The sequence below is a fragment of the Sorex araneus genome, chromosome 1 (genome assembly GCF_027595985.1).
Source record: "Sorex araneus isolate mSorAra2 chromosome 1, mSorAra2.pri, whole genome shotgun sequence".
In the NCBI taxonomy this organism is placed as follows: Eukaryota; Metazoa; Chordata; class Mammalia; order Eulipotyphla; family Soricidae; genus Sorex; species Sorex araneus.
In genome coordinates, this window is record NC_073302.1 from 332,894,913 (window position 1) to 332,917,413 (window position 22,501).

Consider the following 22,501-nt stretch of genomic DNA (forward strand, 5'->3'; position numbering starts at 1 on the left):
TGTCTGATAGTTCACTTTTTGAAACATCTAGAAATCATAATGAATTTTGGAGCTCTAGCCCCAGTATACATCATGCTAAAAAAACAATTTAATGTCTAAATTAAAATTTTAATATATATATCATTTTAAAGAGGACAGAAATAAATGAAAGACAGATCATTCAACCAGCATTTATTGAGTTTTTCCTATATCTAAACGTTAGTATGGACTTTGAAAACAGTGAACCAAACATAAAGCCCCTTATAGAGCTCATATTGAGTGGAGAAGAAAGGATGTAACTATTAATTCATATATATTTGAAGTTAGGTGGCTAGAAGTGCTGTGGAGGAAAATAGGCAGAGCAAGGAAAAGGAGGACTTCTGAGAGTGACAAATAAGGTTACTCCAAGAAGGAATCTCTGGCATCTGAAGGGGTGAAGGAGTGAGTGTACTGGTAACTGTGCCAGTCAGAGGCAAAGGCAGGTATCACGGTACAAAGGCAGGGGTTGTCTGGACATGGTTAAGGGACAATTATTAAGAACAGACATGAGGGTGTGAATTCATGTACATTCTAGTAAGGAATAGGACATCTAAATGTTATTTCCTGTCAAGACAGCAGTTGAGATATCCGAAGAGTGAGTTTGTTTTCCTTTTCTTTTTATTGGATCATGGTGGCTTACAGAGTTACAAAGTTATTCATTACTATTTTACTATTTTCAGCATATAATATTCCATTACCAATCCTTTCACCAGTGTTGGGTGAAGGGATTCACCAATGTTCTATTTCCCTTCCACTCCCTAGTCTGCCTTGATGGCAGACTCTTTTTGTTTGTTTGTTTGTTTGTTTGTTTGTTTGTTTTGTTATTTATTTATTATTAGTGAATCACCGTGGGGTACAGTTAAAAGCTTACGAACTTTCGTGTTTGCATTACAGTCATACAGTGATCCCTCCACCAGTGCCCATGCTCCTCCACCAATGTTCCCAGCATTCCTCCCACCACCCCACCCCATCCCCCACCACCCCATCTCTGCCTCAGCGGCAGAGCATTCCCTTTTATTTTCTCTCCTTTTGGATGTTGTGGTTTGCAATAGAGATATTGAGCAACCATTGTGTTCAGTCTATAATCTACTTTTGGCATGCATCTTTCAACCTGGGGCTGGAGCAATAGCCCACGGGGTAGGCCATTTGCCTTGCATGTGGATGACCCAGATTCAATTCTTCCACCCCTCTCAGATAACCTGGCAAGCTACCAAGAGTATCTCACCCGCATGGCAAAGCCTGGCAAGCTACCCATGGCGTATTCGATATGCCAAAAACAGTAACAACAAGTCTCACAATGGAGACATTACTGGTGCCCACTTGAGCAAATCGATGAGCAACAGGATGACAGTAACAGTGATCTTTCAACCTGAATGGGTCCTCCCAACATACTTTACTTGGTGTTCCCTTTTCTATCTGAGCAATGGCAGACTCTTTTGCCCTTCACCATTGTCCTAGTGTTCCCTTCCCTAGATTATCTCCCTCTTACCCTTAGCCCTGTAGCAAGCTTCATAATGACACCCATTTCCTGCTCTTCATTTCTTTTGCATTTGCTTATTTAATATATTCCCTCCACAGCTTCTTTAATGTCCCACATATGAGAGAGCTCATTCTGTGTCTTTCTCTCTCTGACTACATTCCCTCAATTTTTCAGATCCATCCACATGGCATAAAACTGTATTATTTCATCTTTTCTTATAGCCAGTTGCCCAGGAACAGATGACTGAATAAAGCAACTATGGTAGATATGCACAATGGAGTACTGCTGCTGTGAAGAGTGAGTTTAGATGGGAAGATATCTGAGAAACCTCAGTGGCTAGACCTAGGGTTTCTTGTCTTTGAAATAAGTTAGGTGGAGTATACCAGCAGTTCTCACACATTTTTTTTATATGTGACACAGTTTGTCTTTCACAGTATCACACTCTCATGAATTTAACATTTTATTTCTTCTTCCCTAACTGAAGAAAACATGTTAGTCTTTAAAAGAATAGTGATCAGGTCTGTTGACAAACTTCTCTGTGGAGCAGAGAGATGAAACTTCAGGGACCAGGGTCTCATGAATAAAATGATGGGAAAACACTTGAAAGTCTGCATCAGTGGGCCAGGATGAGAGGTTTTCTGTGGGAGATGATTCCACAGCTAGAACTGCTCTCTATCTCTGCACACATCAACCCCAGCTGTCTGAAGCAATGTTCAGTCCTGGTTTATTCTGCCTCTTCTCTCCTAGCCTTCAGTTTGATTTTCCAATACATGGGCAAAGTACCCAACCTGGACTATGTATTCCAGCAAATCACTTCTAAAGAGGAAATGGTGGGTTTTGAAATAGAGAAATGGAGTAAAGATCTACTTGTAAATTTCTGTGAAATTTCTCCCAAAGTTAAACCTTTGGGGTGAAGGAAATTCTGGAGAAACTCAATAGGTTCTTCAGTTTTGTAGCTTGACTACAAGTACAATCATCAGAGTTTGATCTCATCTGCTTTTACTCTTTAAAATTCATTGTCTCATTTTCATCTGTGTCCATAATTCACTGGAGAATGAAAGGAATATGATTTATTAAATGTATCACTCATCATTTCAGTATCATTTTTTATCAACCAGGAATCACCTGAATTATTATTAAATCTTTTTCCAAAATAGTCTCATTTACTTTGTAAACTTTTTCTAATCCGCCAATATTGATGCTGTCATAGTTTAGTATTATTATTATATTTAAATCATTTTAAATTAAATACATATGTATGTAGAAGATGAACATAGCTCCACTTTTAAGTGTTTTCCATTGTGAGCTTTGTAATTTCTAGCAATCCTTTTTATTTATTTCAAACTGGGAAATGAGGAGGTGCCAAATTTTAAAGTAATTTCAAACCTGTAAGCTAGGTTTTGATTTGTATAATATTAGAAAAAAGGAGTTTTAGTTCAGGTGGAAATATAATGTAATCATTGTATTCACTGTCATCCCATTGATCAATGATTTGCTCGTGTGGGCCCAGTGCCGTTTCCATTCATCCTAGCCCTAAGATTTTAGCAGCCTCTTTTTACTCATCCTTCCCAATGGTGCTGCATTAGATGCTCTTCAGGTCAGGGGAATGAGACCCATCATTCTTACTGTATTTGGCATATGAATACACCACAGGGAGTTTACCAGGCTCTCTCGTGTGGGCAGTAAACTCTCGGTAGCTTGCCAGGTTCTCCAACAGGGAAAACTAGGCTATCAGATGTCATGCAACTGCAAATGAAAAAAAAATAGTGAATGCATAAAAGTTTAGTTACATTTGAAATAAAGTGCAGCCAATGGTCTATCACCATGTTCTACAGTACTTGACTTTTGACTTCCTACCATGATTGAAAACAAGTTTCCCAACATCAAGATTTCTAGTTAAGTTGCGTTGAAATGTTAGAGTAAGAAAGTCTTTAACTTCCTACAGGAAAAAAAAGTGAAGAAAATTTGCCTTCTCTGTGACAGAGGATAAAGCATACTTTGCTAACCTTGGCATCTTGTTTCCTTTCTTACTTGTGGTTTTATTTTGTTTATCAAGTTGTAAATCCAGTTTTCTTATAAGCACTCAAAAAAACAAAATCAAATAAAGTTTAAGTGAGTAAAAAATTATTTCCTTTGAATTGACTTTCTGTTACTGAAATATGCATTTAAAAATTGCTTTGGGGAGCTGGAATGATAGCACAGCAGGTAGGGCGTTTGTCTTGCAGGTGGCCAACTTGGGTTCGATTACCGGCATTCCATATGGTCCCCCAAACACCGCCAGGAGTAATTCCTCAGTGCATGAGCCAGGAGTAACCCCTGTGCAACGCTGGGTATGACCCAAAAAGCCAAAAAAAATTGTTTCAGGAAGGTGGCTGATTTCCAGCATTGCAATATATATATATATATATATATATATATATATATATATATATATATATGGGTATTACTGTATCACTGTTGTCCCCTTGCTCATAAATTTACTAGAGCGGAAACCAGTAACATCTCCATTCATCCCTGTCGCGTTCAGAGTCAGGGGAATGAGGCCCATTATTGTTACTGCTTTTGGCATATAGAATATGGCAGGGGTAGCTTGCCAGGCTCTGCATCTGTGCGAGATTCTGCATCACTCTTTTCCAGGAGCTCTGTTTTATAGTCTCTGGATCTTGACCATTGATTACATGGTGCTGCTGCAGTTTGTGGGTGTGACTGCCAAGTTACTGGAAAACTGGGGATCTGGGTAGAGGAGGCCCAGTCTCAATCAGAGCAGGCTTGAAGATCTCAGCCACAGGTCCCGCATATGTGGGTTCCCCTGCTGGTTCCTTCATGGGTGAGACTCCTCCGAGCATGTGGAGAGTGGCCTTGAGCATGGTTGTGGCTGAGTTCTGGAGGTTTTCGGCTGCCAGGGCTCTGCTTGGGGCGGTGAGGTAAACTCAACCCATGCCCCTCCCAGGAGGCCCCTCTGAAGACAGCCTGGCATGGGGGCAGGAGATTCTTTATATATATATATATACATAAATATGGATAAAATGATAAATTTATTCCCTCCATACATTAAAAAACCTCCTTTAAAGGAATGCTTTTAATTTATATTTTATTTTATAATTATAAAATTTTATGATATATATACAAAGGACTTTGTAAAGCATCATATAAATAATGTGAATTATAATACTTCAATAAATTACATGTTTTATATATTTTTTGAATTTTTTATTAGTGAATCACCGTGGAGTAGAGTTACATACTTACAAACGTTTGCGTTTGCGTTTCAGTCATACAATGATTGAGTACCCATCTCTCTACCAGTGCCCATTCTCCACCACCAATGATCCCAGTATCCTTCCCACCACACCCACCCCTCCCCATCCCACCCTACCCAGCCTCTGTGGCAGGGCATTTTCTTTTGTTCTCTCTTTCCTTTTGGATGTTGTAGTTTGCACTAGAGGCATTCAGTGGCATTGTGTTCGATCTATAGTCTAAGGTCGACTCGCATCTCTCAATCCGAGTTGGTCCTCCAAATACCCTTTACTTGGTGTTCTCTTCTCTATCTGAGCTGCCTTTCCCCCCAGGATTTGAGGCCAGCTTCCATGCCATAGAGTAGACCTCCTAGTCTTTATCTCTACTATTCTTGGGTGTTAGTCTCCCATTCTGTTACTTTATAATCCACAGATGAGTGCAATTTTTCCATGTCTCTCCCTCTCTTTCTGACTCATTTCACTTACCATGCTACTTTCCATGTTGATCCATTGGTATTCAAATTTCATGACTTCATCTTTTCTAACAGCTGCATAGATTTCCATTGTGTAAATGCACCAAAGTTTCTTTAACCAGTCATCTGTCCTTGGGCACTCAGGTTTTTTCCAGATTTTGGCTATTGTAAACAGTGCAGAAATGAACACACGAGTGCAGATGTCATTTATACTATACTCTTTTGCCTCTCCAGGATATATTCCCAAAAGTGGTATAGCTGGGTCAAATGGGAGTTCAATTTATAATTTTTTTGAGAAGTGTTCATACTGTTTTCCAAAAGAGCTGAACCAGTCGGCATTCCCACCAGCAGTGAAGGAGAGTCCCTTTCTCCCCACATCTTTGCCAACACCGGTTGCATTTGTTCTTTTGGATACGGGCCAGTCTTTGTGGTATAATATGATATCTCATTGTTGTTTTGATCTGCATCTCCCTGATGATTAGTGATGAAGAGCATTTTTTCATGTGCCTTTTGGCCATTCATATATCTTCTTTGAGATAGTTTCTGTTCAATTCATTGCCCCATTTTCTGATAGGATTGGATGTCTTCATTTTGTAGAGTTCAACTAGTGCCTTGTATACCTTTGATATCAACCCCGTATCAGATGGGTATTGGGTGAATATTCTTTCCCATTCTGTTGACTGTCTTTGTATTTTGGTCACTGTTTCTTCTGAGGTGCAGAAGCTTCTTAGTTTAAGATAGTACCATTTGTTAATCTCTGTTTCCCCTTGCTTGGCCAGTGGCATGTCATCTTTGAAGATACCTTTAGCTTCAATGTTGTGGAAGGTTTTGCCAACCTTGTCTCAATGTATTTTATGGATTGTGGTCTGATGTTGAGGTCTTTAATCCATTTTAACCTGATTTTAGTACATGGTGTTAGGTAGAGATCTGAGCCCATTTTTTGCATGTACTTGTCCAATTTTGCCAGCACCTTTTGTTAAAGAGGCTTTCCTTTCTCCACTTCACATTTCTTGCTCCCTTATCAAAGATTAGGTTATCATATATTTGAGGATGAGTATAAGGATATTCCACCCTGTTCCATTGGTCTGCGGCTGTGCCTTTATTCCAGTACCATGCTGTTTTAATGATTACTGCTTTGTAGTAGACTTTGAGGTTGAAGAAGGTGATGCCTCCCATCTTCATTTTTCCGAGAATTGGTTTAGCTATTTGTGGGAGTTTGTTGTTCCATATGAATTTTAGGACTGTTTGATCCGCTTCTTTGAAGAATGTCATGGGTATCCGTATAGGGATCGCATTGAATCTGTATAATGCTTTGGGAGTATTGCCATTTTGACAATGTTAATTCTCCCAATCCACGAGTAGGGGATATGTTTCCATTTCCTCATGTCCTCTTTTACTTCCTGAAGTAGCATTTTATAATTTTTTTGTATAGGTCATTTACCTCCTTAGTTAAGCTGATCCAAAAGTACTTGATTTTCTGAGCCATGATTGTGAACAGTATTGCTTTTTTCAAGTCACTTTCTGTTCTCTCATTATTTGCGTAAAGGAAAGCCATTGACTTTTGGGTATTGATCTTATAGCCTGCATCTTTACTATACACGTCTATTTGTTTCTAGGAGCTTCTTGGTAGAGGATTTAGGGTTTTCTAAATATAGTATCATATTATCTGCAAATAGTGAAAGCTTAATTTCTTTCTTTCCTATCTGGATGCTCTTAACATCTTTTCTTGCCTAATAGCTATCGCAAGTACTTCCAGTACTATATTGAACAAAAGTGGTGAGAGTGGACATCCTTCTCTTGTTCCTGATCTTAGAGAGAATTCTCTTAGTTTTTACACATTGAGAATAATGCTTGCCATGGGTTTGTGGTAGATGGCTTTGACTATATTGAGGAAAGTTCCTTCTAATCCCATTTTGGTGAGAGTTTTTTTCATAAACAGATGCTGGATCTAGTCAAATGATTTCTCTGCATCTGTTAATATGATAATATGATTTTTTCTTTTCTTTTATTGATATGATGGATTATGTTGATTGATTTCCAAATGTTAAAACATCTTTGTATCCCCGGGATAAATCCCATTTGTTCGTGGTGTATGATCTTTTTGATGAGTTGTTGGATTCTATTTGCTAGTATTTTGTTGAGGACCTTTGCATCCATGTTCATAAGGGATATTGGCCTGTAGTTTTCTTTTTTGTGGTGTCTTTGTTTGCTTTTGGTATTAGGGAGATAACTGCCTTATAGAAACTGTTCAGGAGAATTTCTGTGTCTTTGATTTCTTGGAAAAGCTTGAGGAGAATTGGCAATAAGTCCTTTTAAATATTTGGAAGAATACGCTAGTGAATCCATCTGAACCTGGGCTTTTGTTTTTGGGAAGAATTTTTATTACAGTTTCAATTTTCTTGATATTAATGGATCTATTCTAGTATTCCAGGTCTTCTTGATTCAGCCTTGGGAGATTATAGGAATCCAGAAGTTTATCCATTTCTTCTAGTATTTCTTGTTTTGTGGCATACAGATTTTCAAAGTAGTCTTTGATGATGTTTTGAATTTTTTTGGTTTCTGTTGTGATATCCCCTTTTCATTTCTGATTCGGTTTATTAGGGTTCTCTCTCTCTTTCTTTGTGAGTCTTGTTAGTGGTTTATCAATCTTGTTTATTTTCTCAAAGAACCTGCTCTTGGTTTTCATTGATCTTTCAGATTATTTTTTGGGTTTCCATGTTGTTAGTTTCCGCCCTAAGTTTTGTTATTTCTTTTCTTCTTCCTGGTTTAGTTTCCTTTTGCTGGTCCTTTTCTAGATCTTGAGCTGTGAAGTCAAGCTATCTATGTAGGCCCTTTCTTCCTTCCTGAGGAATGCTTGCAGAACTATAACTTTTCCCCTTAACATGGCTTTAGCTGCATCCCATAGATTCTGCTAGCTTGTGTCTTCATTCTCATAAGTTTCCAGGTATCTTTTGATTTCTTCTTTTATTTCCTTCCTAACACACTCGTTGTTCAATATTGAGTTGTTGAATTTCCAGGTGTTTTATTTGGTTCTCCGTGCTTGTGGTTAATTAACTTCTATCTTCAGTGAATCATGGCCTGAAAAGATATTTGATACAATTTCTATCTTCCTGATTCTATTGAGGTCTGTTTTGGGACCCAGCACATGGTCCATTTTGAAAAATGTTCCATGTACACTGGAAAAACAGGTGTATTCTTTCTTTTGGGGACGCAAAGCCCTGTATAGATATATTAGTCCTCTCTCTTCTATCTCTTCCTTCAAAGCCAGTGTTTCCTTGCTGAGTTTTAATATTATTGATCTATCTAGAGGTGATAGGGCAGTGTTGAAGTCTCCAACTTCTATTGTGTTGCTCTCAATGTCCTTCTTAAGGTCTGTTAGAAGTTGTTGTAGGTATTCATTTGGTCCCTTCTTGAGTGTGTACACGTGTAGAAGTGTGATTTCTTCCTGCTGTACATCTCCCTGATTAATATAAAATGGCCACCACTGTCCCTTCTAATCTTTTTCAACCTGAAATCTATGTTGTCCGATACTAGTAAGGCCACCCCAGCTTTTTTTGAGGGAGTTGTTTGCTTGCAGGATTGTTTTCCATTCTTTGACTTTGAGTTTGTGTTTGTTCTGGCTGTTCAGATGTGTTTCTTGTAGACAGAAGAATGTTAGGTTTAGTCTCCGAATCCATTTTGCTACTCTGTGTTTCTTAATTAGTGAATTTAGACCATTGACATTGAGAGAGATTATTTTCATGGGGTTTTGTGCCATCTTTCTGTAGGGGGTTTGTTGTGCTTGTAGAGCTTTTTCTTAATTCCGAGTGTCCCCTTTAGTCCTTCTTTTAAGTTTGGTTTTGAGTCTATGAAGTTCCTGAGCTGTTGTTTATCCCTGAAATAGTGTAACATTCCTTCAAGTTTGAGTGATAGTTTAGCCAGATAAAGCATTCTTGATGAAGCATTCATTTCACTGAGTTTTTTCACTATAACCCACCATTGTCTTTGGGCTTGGAGGATTTCCTCTGATAGGTCTGTTGTAAGTCTAAGGCGTGCTCCTTTGTAAGTGATTTTCTTCTTTGACCATGCTGATTGCAGTATTGTGTCTCTATCAACAGAGCATCCATCATTCTGTCTATGATATGTCTTGGAGTCTTTTTATTAGGGTCTCTTTTTGTTGGCACCCGTCGGGCTCCTTGGATTTGAATGCCTGCATTCTCAAGGTCTGGTAATTTCTTAGCAAGGATGTCTTTAACTGTGTTTTTTTCATTGGGGTTACTTCACTGTCCTTCTGATACTACATGATTCTTATGTTGTTCCTCTTGAGGTCATCCCCTTGGACTCTGAATAGCCCTAGAGCTATTTTGAGGTCTTTCACCATTATTTGTTATTGCCTGTAAGCTTTATGCAGCTCATCTTCAAGCTCACTGATTCTGTCTTCGGCTGTAGCCATCCTATTGTTGAGGGAACCTACTGAGTTTTTTATTTCATCTACCTATTACTTTATTTGTGTCACTTCTGTCTGTAGCTTTGAAATTTCTCCTCCCATTTCTTCCTGTATTTTCTTGGTGGACCATTCCATTGTTTCTTTCACATCCTCCATTAATTTATTGGATGTATGTTCCATGGTTATTTTGAGTTCGTTGAACATCTTCAACATTTTATCTCTGAATTCTTTATCTGGGACATCGTATTTGTGGGTGACCCCTCTTGGGGCTTCTGGAATCTTTTCTTAACCTCTCCTCATGGTGGGGATTTTTGCTGCTTCTTCATATTGTTATGGAACTATAGAGGTGGAATCTTCCAGTTCTCTATCCCTATTCCCTCTTGCTGCATGAGTGGATTCTGGATGAGCTAAGTCAATAATGGTAGTCTTTTCCCCCTTCTAGAATACTTCCTTAATCTCAGGTGCTCCTCCTGGTTTATGTGAGGCCTCTAGTGAAGATTTGAGGCTATGCTCCTTTTATAAAGGGCTTGTGCAGCTTCTTGTGTTCACTGATAGTTTAGGTGAAATTAGAATAAGATAACGGACTATTGTCATATAGTGATTGAGATGGCCAGGGTGTTCTTCAAAGAAATAGGTTATACAGATCATGACGGGCTGGAGCGATAGCGCAGCAGTAGGGCATTCGCCTTTCACTCTGCCAAACTTGTGTTTGATTCCTCCGCCCCTCTCGGAGAACCCAGAAAACTACTGAGAGTATCACGCCCGCACGGCAAAGCCTGGCAAGCTAATTGTGGTGTATTGGATATGTCAAAAACAGTAACAATAAGTCTCACACTGAAAGACGTTACTGGTGCCTGCTCAAAAAATATCAATGAGCAACGGGATGACAGTGATAGTCACAGTGACAGATTGTGACCTAAGTCCACAGAGCAGGGAAGCGGGGAAAATAACTGTGGCTGCATTAGTGGCCACCAGCCCCACAGGAGGCCACACCCCTTCTGTTGAGACCATGCCCCCTGATGTAGAGGCCACGCCCCCATCCACCAATTGGGGGAAGTGGTGGAGCTAGGGCATCATGCAGGGGGGTGTTTTGTATATTTTACTTGGATTTTTCTCTTTTCAAAGAGGATGTTTAAAACATCTTTGTTATTGTATAAAAACTGTATGCCTAAAACTCAAATGTGAATAATTTTGTAAATCTCAGTTCTTTAGTAAAGATAATTTTTTTTAAAAAAGAAAAATCATAAAATGAGACTAACACCTAAAGACAGTAGAGACAAGACCTAGGAAGATTTCCTCACTGTTGGAAGCTTGCCTTATGTTCTTAAGAAGGCAGCTGGAATAGAGAAGGCATCACTAAGTCAATGATGGTTGGCGGAATCGCTTGGGATGTAAGATGCGTGATGAAAGTAGATAAAGAACCAAACATGATGGACTCTCATTATCTGTATTGCAAAACATAATACCCATAAGTAGAGTGAGAGTAAGAGGGAAATTGTCTGCCACGGAGGCAGGGAAGAGGTGGGACCAAGATGTGGGAGGGATACTGGGGACATTGGTGGTGGGAAATGTGCACTAGTGGAGGGATGGGTGTTTGATCATTTATGACTGAAACTCAATCATGAAAGCTTTGTAACTGTATCTCACAGTGATTTAACTTAAAAAAAATAAAAGAAAAAAGAAAAAGGAAAAGTATCCCTTTTTGAACTACCTAAAATGATGTGTCAGCATCACATTTCCTGACACATGATTGGAGTGTCAGTGGAGGTGTAGCCAGGATACAGTAGGATGCTGTTCCAAGGAAGCTGTCCACACAGTGTTCACAGAGAATTATGAGATACTGTAGACTGTGGGGCATTGCTTCAGGGACTTAACTAGAAGCAGATACATGCTGTTACAGAAAAATAAGTAGCTATGCATCCTTAGTTTGTGTTACACACTATGCTAGGAACTTTAAAATTGCTAACCTCTCACCATAAACCTGTAAAATAGTATTAATCTAGTTTTACTTCAGTTAACCTTAGTAATTAAACCTTGGGTTCAGGAACTGGCAGTGGTGCCAGAACTGTAAGGGTGACACCGAAGTCCAGTCTTTTCCCATCAAACCAAATCCCCTCCATAAGGGCCAGTGGGAATTCAGTGGAAGCCAGGTAAGCCTGAATCATCCTTCTGCAGAAACTGGCTAGTTTTCAAATTTCAAATTTTCCATTTCAAATACAGATTATTTTTTAAATTGAGCTTTAAATGACATGGTGTGTGTGTTTTGGTGTGTGTGTGGGGGGTATTGAAACCTATTCTTCAGTGTTCAGGGAAAATTCCTGGTTTTGTGCTCAATCCTGGTGGTACTAGGGATTCAAACTAGGTTGGCTGCATGAAGGCATATACCTTTACCTTTGTACTATCTCTCAGACCCATATTTATTGTTGTTGTTCCTTTAACAGAAAAAAGGATCCATGAAGAATCCACAAGATGAAGAAGTAAAACAAGTAGATGAAGAGAAAACCAAGCAAATCTACAAGAACTGGAAGGAAGATTCTGAGTGGCAGGCATCATGTGAGTAACAAAGTCTTGTATCTTCAACTCTCTGAAATTTTCATCACTGAAATGATCAATTCTTCCAGTAGTTATTGTTTCGAGCTAAATTATTACTCAAAGACATGCATGATACTGAAACAGCAGATGATTTCTAAGTTCATCTTTGTATCATCAAATTTAGGGTATATGCATATGATAGGAAGATTTTTGACTATTAAAATATGTTTTAGAGGAATATCAAATGATATGGAATAAGTGCTTATCTCTTGCTTAAAGAATAAAGAACATTGTAAAACAGGGACCAGAAATATAGGAAAGGAGATAAGATGCTTCCCTGGCAAGCTGCTGACCCTGGGTTGAGCCCCATTTAGTGTATTACTGGGGCCAACCACTCCCCATTCTAAAGTAGTATGAAAAAATTCTTTTTAAAAATGTGCATGAAAATTAAGGACAAGAACTAGAAGATTAGTTAGAGGTTAACATTAGATTTCTCGGAGGAGATTCACATGGCTTTTTTGAAATCTTGTTCTTTATTTTTCTAAATTTTCAAAGCAAACAAATCTTAATAGTCAGAAGACCATAGTAATAGCAGGCTGGAGCTAGTCTATCTCTCTAGACTTAAGGCCCAACTATGGCTCTTTTTAAGTTAACAGTCCTATTTAACTCTTCTCAGAAAGAAATTGATGTGGTGTAGACAAAGCAATGTTCCTAGAAGTGGTTTGAAGCAGGACTAGGATTTCTATCTTATTCAAAGAATAATTTTTGATAGCTCCTTGCAACAACTTTGAAGAAAACAGGATAGGAAATGTTTGCTGGATGATGAGAATATTAAATTATGGCCCCATTTCAAATACAGCAAACACTATTAACATAACAATTATTGTAAACTGAAAATATTTGCAAGGTTCAATCAGTTCTACCTGGTGAAACTGTAGCTTTGTGGAGTAATTTTGATTCTTTCATGTACACCTTCATGTTCTATGACAGTCTACAATAGAGATCACTTTAAGTTTCCTTTGGCTGGGAGTCTGACAACCATTACTTCAGCTCATGATGGTCTCTGAAGTTCACTGGCTCTGAACCTTGGTGCTTACAGCTACAATCACTGAGTTTTGCATTTCTACTTTATCTCTTCTGTTCCTTGCAGAAAGTCTCAAAACTCCTGTACTAGAAAGATTCTGCAGATTTTGCAGTGAAAGTAAGGTAGTTGTAAATGCATACTCTAAGTCTCTGAATAAATACTGGCATTAATAGGGATTGTCGATTAAAATCAGCAGAGGGTAAACTTTGGAAAGCCCTCCCTATTTACCAGCTGCAGTACTGATTCTTCTAACCTGCTCTTGTGGGGTGAGCCCTGCTCAAACCCCGTTGTTTTACTAGTGCGGAAATCTAAAGCAGCCGATGAAAAAAGACGATCCTTGGCTAAACAAGCACGGGAGGACTACAAGAGATTATCTCTAGCTGCCCAAAAAGGAAAAGGCGAGGGTTCACAGAACCTCCCATGCATTCCACAAAAACCAAAAAGACCTCCACTTCCACCCAAACCTCTATTTCTGAGCCCAGCTGGATACCCTAAAAAATCTCTCAGGTAAGAAGACATGCAGATTACTTTAAGGGTACCAACACTGAAATGAGTTGATTTGTGGTAGGAACTTCCGATAATTTGCCTTACAATTTTTTATTTGCTTTGCAGTATATAAAAGCAATAAGCATTCATAGAAACTCTACTTTTTATTTTTGGTCATCCCTTCATTCCCTACTTCTTTCTTTCCTTCCTTCCTGCTTTCTTCCCTTCCTCCTTTCCCTTCTTTCCTTCTTCATTCCTCCTTTCATTCCTCACTTTCTCACTTCTCCCCTTCTCCCCTCTTTTATTTAAGTTTCTTCTTTATTTTTTTTACAGTAGAAAAATCATCTGTTTCGTTGCAGTGCTACTATGCCATCTTACCACCAGCTCAACCCCTTCACCGTTATCCTGAAGTCCCACCCCCTATTGAATTTAACGTGCTTAGATAATAGTTCTATGAAACCTATCTCAGAATTTTTATCACCTGATATTCACATGTCAAATATCTCAATATGAGATTTATTATACAGTAGGCTTTGTATTAGATGATTTTGCCAAACTGTGCTAATGTGACATTTCTGAGCATCTATCTCCTAAGCCATGGTCTTCAGTAGTTTAGATGTATCTTGAACATATTTTCAACTTAACAATAGTTACAATTCTATCTCCTAAGCCGTGGTCTTCAGTAGTTCAACTTAACAATAGTTACAATTTATAATGGATTCATTAGAACAGAACTCCAAGGCAAGTCAAAAAATATCTGTGTTCACAAAACTTTAGTGAAAACACAACTGAGTTTGATAAGCATTCTGTGCTAGTAGCCCACATCCACCCCACTCCATGCTACAGCTAGGTTTTCACTCATGGTTGGCACCTACTTCTACTTCAATAGAGCTATATTTCCCTTGATCAGTATTAGAGGTTTGATGAGAATTCTTATTTTAGTATATAGTGCCAAGCTCATATGCTGAGCATTTGGAAATGCTCACTTTTTTTAATAACTACTTTATTTGGTGATGATGATAGGAGACAAAGATGCAGAAATTAGGCAGAAAAATTTGTTTTTAAAAATACTAAAGAAAATTAGAAATGATATTATAGCAGAGGCCCCATATCCCTTATGTTTATTTATTATGTTTATTTATTATAAACATAGTATTATGTTTATTGATTATAAAATTATTTTTATTATTAATTAATTTTTATATTATAATTATGTGGAAATGTAATGTTTTAAATAAGCAAGAGGAGTAAGATTTTTATTTAGAACTAGAACTGTCTAAAACCTTAGTTTCTGAAATTAAAACTAAACATGCTTTATGTTTCCAGTACAGAGAAATGATAAATAAACAAAAATCTCCCTTTATTTGGAATCAATTTTTATCTTTAAGTATTTTTTTCTTAAAAGGGATCATGACTCAGAGGACACATGATGGTAGAATTCTTTCTGTATTACAATTATTTCTACTTACTCACCTGAAAGGCTTCATCTAGAGACTAGGACACTGACACTAAATGACCATAATTAACAAAATAACAGTTTGGGGAGTGATGGTTATTTTCTCGTGGACACCTAAATAAGAAAAGTGATCATAACCTGGGTGTTCTGTGGCACTGTGGCCAGGTGCCCAGAGTGGTGAGCACTTACATGTCACTCCCAGCCTCGACTTGCCTGAGAGCATTGGCCTGTTCTCTACAACAGCTGGGAATTTAGTTCATAAGATGTCCCCACCAACAATCGTTTTAGGAGCAGTTACTTAACTGATAGCAGTGAAAGTGGCCACTAAAGGGTAATTCTTGCTAGCTCTACCCAGGTCTTCTTCCAACTTAACATGCTTGCAAAAAGTGCTTGTGAGGCACCCAAATTGGGTGACTTTAGGGCAGAGAAGCACTGAAAGCTGAAGTTCCTAGGAATCAGCCTGAGAACAGACAGACAGACTCCTTCAGGGCTTCAATGTTATTGTCTCATCTCTAAAGACTTCTGAAGGCAAGCCAATACTTAATTTGGAAGCCATTGTGGGAATTTGCCATGTAATACCATATGTGTGCAGCATCTGCTCCTGATGAAAATAAAATATTATGGGTCATTTAATATGAAATGTTATAATGTGATATATGTTTATGCATACAGTTACATGTCTTTAGATTCATATGCATATAAATCACATATAATACATGGTATCATGTATTATCAGAAAAATCACCACAAGACACTAATCATTTTACATGATAGGAATTCATTCCAGTAACTTGTTCAAATTTATTTTCTCAATGATCTCTGCTTAAAATTTGTAGACTATTGTGTGGGACTTAAAGTCTTAAAAGACTTTTACTTCCTACTTTGAAGACTTATTTTCTTAAGCAGGACTAAACTTCTTTAGAGTAGAAAACAATCAAGAAGGTTATCATAAATGGGAAGAAAAGAAAATTACCTAATTAAAATATTAAGAAAAAAGATTGTTGTATTTTTTATTTTGTCACAGTTTTGGGAATAATAGTTCTCCCAGACAAATAGTTATGGAAGTCTATTTAACTTTTTAACATTTATTTTCCTCAATTTTTAATTATCAACTGATAAAGCTACTAGTTAATATTAAAATTAAAGTCTATGTGTTACTCACAGTAACGCATGACTAGCCCTATAGCACAGCAATAAATATGTGTCCTTTCTGTTTTCAGTTTGAGGTGTTGCTTTATGGCAGAAGGTAATTATCCAATCTACCATTATCTTAGCCCAGGGAATTACATTTCCCCACATTTTACATATATATGTGTATGTATATATGCACACACATATATATCTTATTCTATATGTGTACATATGCATATATATTTATAATATTTTTTAAAACACTACTCTCAAACTAGTTAAGTCTGACTTGAAAGCCTGCCTTTATATAACAGAAATCAGGATGTGACAAGGACATCATCCAGCTCTGTCCAGGAGGAGATCATCCGTTGGTTCAAAGAGGAGCAGTTTCCCCTGCATGCTGGCTATGAGAAAACCTCAGCAACCATTGCTCCCTGGTTCCATGGTAAGTGCAGAGGCTCCCGTGAATTCTGTCTAACAGGGGATGAGATCATGCCAGTCCACAGGAAGGTATAAAAAATCAAGTATGGTTTAGATTGAGTCTTGGAAATTATTTTCTAAGTAGTTTTCTAAAGTAAGTAAGCTGCATTCTCCTAATGTGTTTAGAAATCACTCAGTATTTCACTCATCACCACAGATGGAGAGAATCTACCTTCAGTGCACACACACTAAGTTTGTGATTTCTAGCAAATGGCAACTAGATGAGAGCATTGGCCAGGGCCACTGTGTGTGGTGAGCAGGGCAGCAGTTTATCAGTCGAAAGGTAAAAGTGTTTATCAGTCAAAAAGGTAACTAACCAAGTGGCCTTTAACAGACCATCTTTTCTATGCATCAAATAAATTTATCTGAGCTGCATTTTTCTCATCTATGTAATAAAGAATCTGCATTTTGTGGTCTTTAGCATAAAAAATGGTACTTTAGTCCTTGTTACTAGAGCATAATTAAAGTTGCAAGTTAAGATCGTTGACATCCAGCAGATTTGTCTTGGTTTTTGGCTATACTCAACAGTACCTGAAAGGTATCTTGGACTCTGTGCTTAAGGTATGTTCTTGGAGGTGCTGAGGGGATCGGATGTAGCTGGGAATCCAACACGGACCTCCAGAATGCAAAGCAGACAAAGTGCTGGGTTCTTTGGGCCATATTCCTGACAATTCTCAGTTTGACCCTAGCATATGATTAATTCTGCCTCACCAACTCATACTTCACTGACCTCCCAGTGTTTTGGTTTTTCAAGAGAAAGAAAGTAGAGTCTTGCCTTGTTTAGCTTCTATGAGTTTATGCTTGAAACAGATTTATTGGCTCCATGTACAAAAAAATGCTTTAAACAATAATAAATTCCTCTAACTGGTAGAGTTGTTTTCAGGGGCATCTTGGTTTGAATAGTTTTATCTCAGACAAATATATCTTTCCACACATATAGCATGGCAAACTTCTGAAATTATTTATGATAACTTATCATAAGAATTATTTATGATAAGTTTTCTACTAAGGTATGGTTTTGCATTTAGAATATTGGAGCAGGGCTTTCAGGTTTTCCTTGAAAATATATATTCTCTAATGATTAAACCTCTGATAGTTGTCCTACGACCAGTTCCAAAGTTTTCTCCCATTCCGTTCTGAAGATATTTGGAAGAAAAGTGACAATTATGTCAAAGATTAATGGAAGAACATAGGCCAGTTGCACATTCAATGTAGCTTGATTCACTGTCTAATCTTGCCCTCTTATTTTCTTTTTAAGATTAGCTCTGAAGGGGCAGGCCTCTCCTTTTACCCCAGACAGCATCATTCATCCGATCCACGCTGTGAAGTCCTGTGTGTAACTACCAACACCTGTCCCTCACTGTCTCCCCCCCAGCATATGATGGCCTGATACTGTACCTGTGCTGTTCTCTATACAGAGTATGTTTCTAGTCTGAAATCTGAGGGCTGGACCTCTCTCAGGCTATACCACAATAGTTTCCTGTCATTTTGGCTTTTGTTAAATCTCCGGACTGCCATTTGTCTAAGAGTAAGACTCTCATCTGATTCTGTAGTCTGTCTGGGCAGAGTGATTATGCAAAGAGAAGAGGAAAGGAGAGGTATGGCTGGGGGTTCCTTTCATCTGCTGCCATATCTCACCCCAGCCACCCTACTCTATTTTTATTGGATATCTTGTTGATGGCAAGATAAACTGACCAACTAAATTAACCAGTTCACCTGGCACTCTACACCTCCCCCCAGTCCCACTGTATCATCTATTTACCTTTGCTCTCACTTGTTGGTATTGAATCATTGAAGATGTCTCTAGACTCAGTGTAATCAAGGACTTTTACTATGTTTCCATCAATATAATTTATGGCTTAAGGTCTGATACTGAGATATTTAATCCAAATTAAAAGTTAGTTTTGTGCATGGTGTGAAGTCCCAGTCTAAGTTCATTTTTCTTAATGTGTGACTGACCAGTTTTCCCAAGACCATTTGTCGAGGAGGCTTCCCTTGCTCTACTTCATACTCTTAGTTCTTTTGTCAAAGATTATCTGTGGAGACACACACACACACACACACACACACACACTACATACAGATCTGTGTCCTCTGTACTTTCAATTTCATTCGTTGGTCTAAGAGTCTGCTTTATGTCACTGAAATACAGTCTTGATTACTGCAGCTTTACAATGTAATTTAAAGTGGAAAAAATAAAAACCTTCTATTTTCTTTTGTGTATAAAGTTGTTTTGGCTATTTGGGGGAGATTTATTTATTTGAAAGAAATTTTAGGTCTTTCTATAATATTATGACATCCATGTATATGTAGTGTTAATTTTATTTCTTTTCTATATGGATGCTCTTAATATATCTTTCTTGCATAATTGCTATAGCAAGGACTTCCAATACTATGTTGAAAACTGGTGAGTGTGGACAACCGTGTTTTATCTGGTCTTAAAGGGAAATGCTTTGAGCTTTGTTTGGGGATTTTTGATTTTTGAATCAATTTAAGATACACAGTTACAAAGTTGTTCATGATTGAGTTTCAGTCATACAATGTTCCAACAGCTATCCCTTCATCAGTGCACATTTCCTGCAATCAAGGTCCCCAGTTTCCCTCCCATCCACCCTGCAGCCTGCTTTTATAGTAGACACTTCTCTTTTCTCTCTTTCTCTCTCTCCCTTTGGCATGATAATCATTGTTGTTTAGATTTCACTACCCTGATAACATGGGATTGAGTGCATTTTTTCTTGTTTTACCAATGCCTTATATATCTTGGATATTAACCTCTTATTAGATGAATGTTGGGTAAATAATTTTTCCCAAACCTGTGGGTTTCCTTTGTTTTCTGCTCATTATATCCTTTGAGGTGCAGAAGCTTCTTGGTTTAATATAGTCCCAATTGTTTATCTTTGCTTCCACTTGCTTGGACAATAGTGGTTTATCATTAAAGATGCCTTTAGTTTTATAGTCATGCAGAGTTTTACCAATGTTTTCCACTATATACTTTATGAATTCGGGTCTGATATCAAGGTCTTTAATCCATTTAGATTTAATTTTTGTGCATGGCATTAAAAAGTGGTCTGAGTTTAACTTTTTGCATGTAGCTGACCAGTTTTCCCAGAACCACTTTTTAAAGAGATTTTCCTTGCTCCACCTCATATTTTTGCCTCTTTATCGATTTATTGATGATTAATTGACCATATACCTGAGGGTCTGCATCAGGATATTTAAGTGTATTCCATTGATCTGAGGTTCTGTCTTAATTCCAAAACCATGATGATTTTTTTTCTTGCCAAATTGTTTAGGATAGGGCTTCAAAAATATGTTAAAGAGTAGTGATGGCAGTGGACACCCTTGTCTAGTTTCAGATTATAAAATAAAAAAAAATTTCTGTTTTCTACCATTGAATATAATAGAAGCTGTGGGTTTGAAACATATGTGACCTTTATTTATTATATTTATTAGGTTGATATAAGTTGCTGTATTTCTAATTTGTTGAGTATAATAAATAGGAGTTGAATATTTTCAATTGCTCTTTGAACATCTATTGATAAAACTCAGGATTTTCAAGATGTTATTGACCTATAGATTTATTTTTCTGCACTGTCCTTTACTGGTTTGGTAATTAGAATAATAATGGCTTCTGCAAAGACCTCTCCCCAGCCGAGGCTCCCTTGGAACACCTGCCAAAAGGTGGCCCCTGAAAGCCTCAGGAGCGCATCAGAGGGAACTCCAAACTCCAACAGGCACCTAAGTGGCCCCTCCCAACAATGGATACTATGCGTGCTGGGTGCAGCCTCCAGGACAGACATAGTTATTTCCCAAAACTCTGGACTCACAGCTCAGCCTCCATTACCTAATTCTAAAGAGGACATCCTGATGATACCAAACACATTAGACCATAGACCAATCAAAATATACCGAGAACTCACCAAATAACAGTAAACACAAGAATCTGAATAAACCTTACATAAAAGAACAGACTCTGAGAAGCTGCACTACTGGACCAACATAAGGCAAAGAGGAGCACCAAAGAGGGAGTATTCTTAAAGGGGAAAAAGGAGACCACAATCGACCAAGCCCATCTAGAATCCTCTCTTGCAGTGAAAGAAGGCCATTGATAGTGAACTGGAGAAACCCACCTCCATACTACCACAGCAACTTGAAGAAACAGTGCAGATTCCCCCCAACAAGGAGTGGATGAAGAAAAGAGCACTGGAGCCTCAACAGGGAATACCCACAAATACAATCTTTCTGATAAAGGATTCAGAGATGAAATGTTGAAGATGTTCAATGAACTCAAAGAAACATTGGAACAGGCATCCAGTAAATTAAAGGAGGAAATGAAAGAAATTGTGGAATGGACAGCCAAACAAAATGCAGGAAGAAATGAGAACAGAAATAAGAAAGTTACAAACAGAGGTGTCACTAATAAAGGATTCAGTACATGAAATTAAAAACTCAGTGGGTGCCCTCAAAAGTAGAATGACAACAGCCAAGGACAGAATAAGTGAGCTTGAAGATGAGCAACAGAAAGCATCCAGGCAACAACATACAATGGGGAAAGACCTCAAAATAGTGCTCAGGTGAATAAGAGACCTAGGGGATGAACTCAAGAGGGACAACATAAGGATAATCAGAGTACCAGAAGGATAGGGAGGCAACCCCAATGAAGTAACAATAGTTAAAGATATTGCTGAGAAGTTCCCAGAGCTGGAGAATGCAGGCATCCAGATCCAAGAAGCCTGGAGGGTACCAGCTAAAAGAGGCCCTAATAAAAGGACTCCAAGACATGTAATAATCAGAATGATGAATACCAGAGATAGAGACACAATTCTGCAAGCAGCAAGGTCAAAGAAGTAAATCACATACAGAGGAGAAACCCTTAGATTTACAGCAGACTTATCAGAGGAAACCCTCCAAGCCCGAAGAAAATGGTGAAATATAGTAAAAAAAAATCTAAATGAAATGAACGCCTTGCCAAGAGTACTTTATCCGGTTAAACTCCCACTCAAACTCGAAGAAATGATACACTAGTTCATGGATAAACAATTAGTATTTTGCAACATAGATTTCAGGCTGAAAAAAGATTAGAAGGGATAGCAAAGGCCACTTTTTAATAATCAAGGGATATGTAAATAAGAAAGAAATCACACTCCTAAACATAAATGCACCCAATGAAGGGCCAGCAAAATACTAAAATAACTGCTAATAGACTTCAAGGAGGACATTGGTAACAACACAATAGTAGTTGGAGACTTCAACACCACCTTATGCCTCTGGCTAGATCAGCAAGATTAAAACTTAACAAGGAAGTACTGGATTTGAAGGAAGAAATAGAAGAAAGAGGGCTAATCGATGCATACAAGGGCTTCCATCCCCCAAAACAGAGTACACATTTTTTCCCAGTGCACACAGAACATTTTCTAGATAGACCACATGCTGGGTTACCAAACAGACCTCAATAGAATCAGGAAGATAGAAATTGTATCAACCATCTTTTCAGACACGATGCACTGAAGATAGAAGTTAATCAGCCACAGATGCAGAGAATCAAATCAAACACCTGGAAATTAAATAACTCAATGTTGAACAACAAGTGGGTCAGGGAGAAAATAAAGGAAGAAATCAAAAGATACCTGGAAAGAAATGAGAATGAACACACGAGCTACCAGAACTTATGGGACATAGCTAAAGCAGTGTACGGGGAA

At 38.0% G+C, this 22,501-nt stretch overlaps 1 protein-coding gene across 1 annotated transcript in view; it reads left to right on the top strand.

The window, feature by feature from the left end:
- Positions 1-22,501, top strand: part of SH2D4A (SH2 domain containing 4A) — an 89,734-nt gene that overhangs the window by 44,590 nt on the left and 22,643 nt on the right. Inside the window, exons 6-8 of the mRNA XM_004621555.2 lie at positions 12,075-12,186; positions 13,549-13,756; positions 16,637-16,767. Coding sequence (XP_004621612.2) covers positions 12,075-12,186; positions 13,549-13,756; positions 16,637-16,767 — 451 coding nt within the window. The remainder of the gene's footprint in view (positions 1-12,074; positions 12,187-13,548; positions 13,757-16,636; positions 16,768-22,501) is intronic.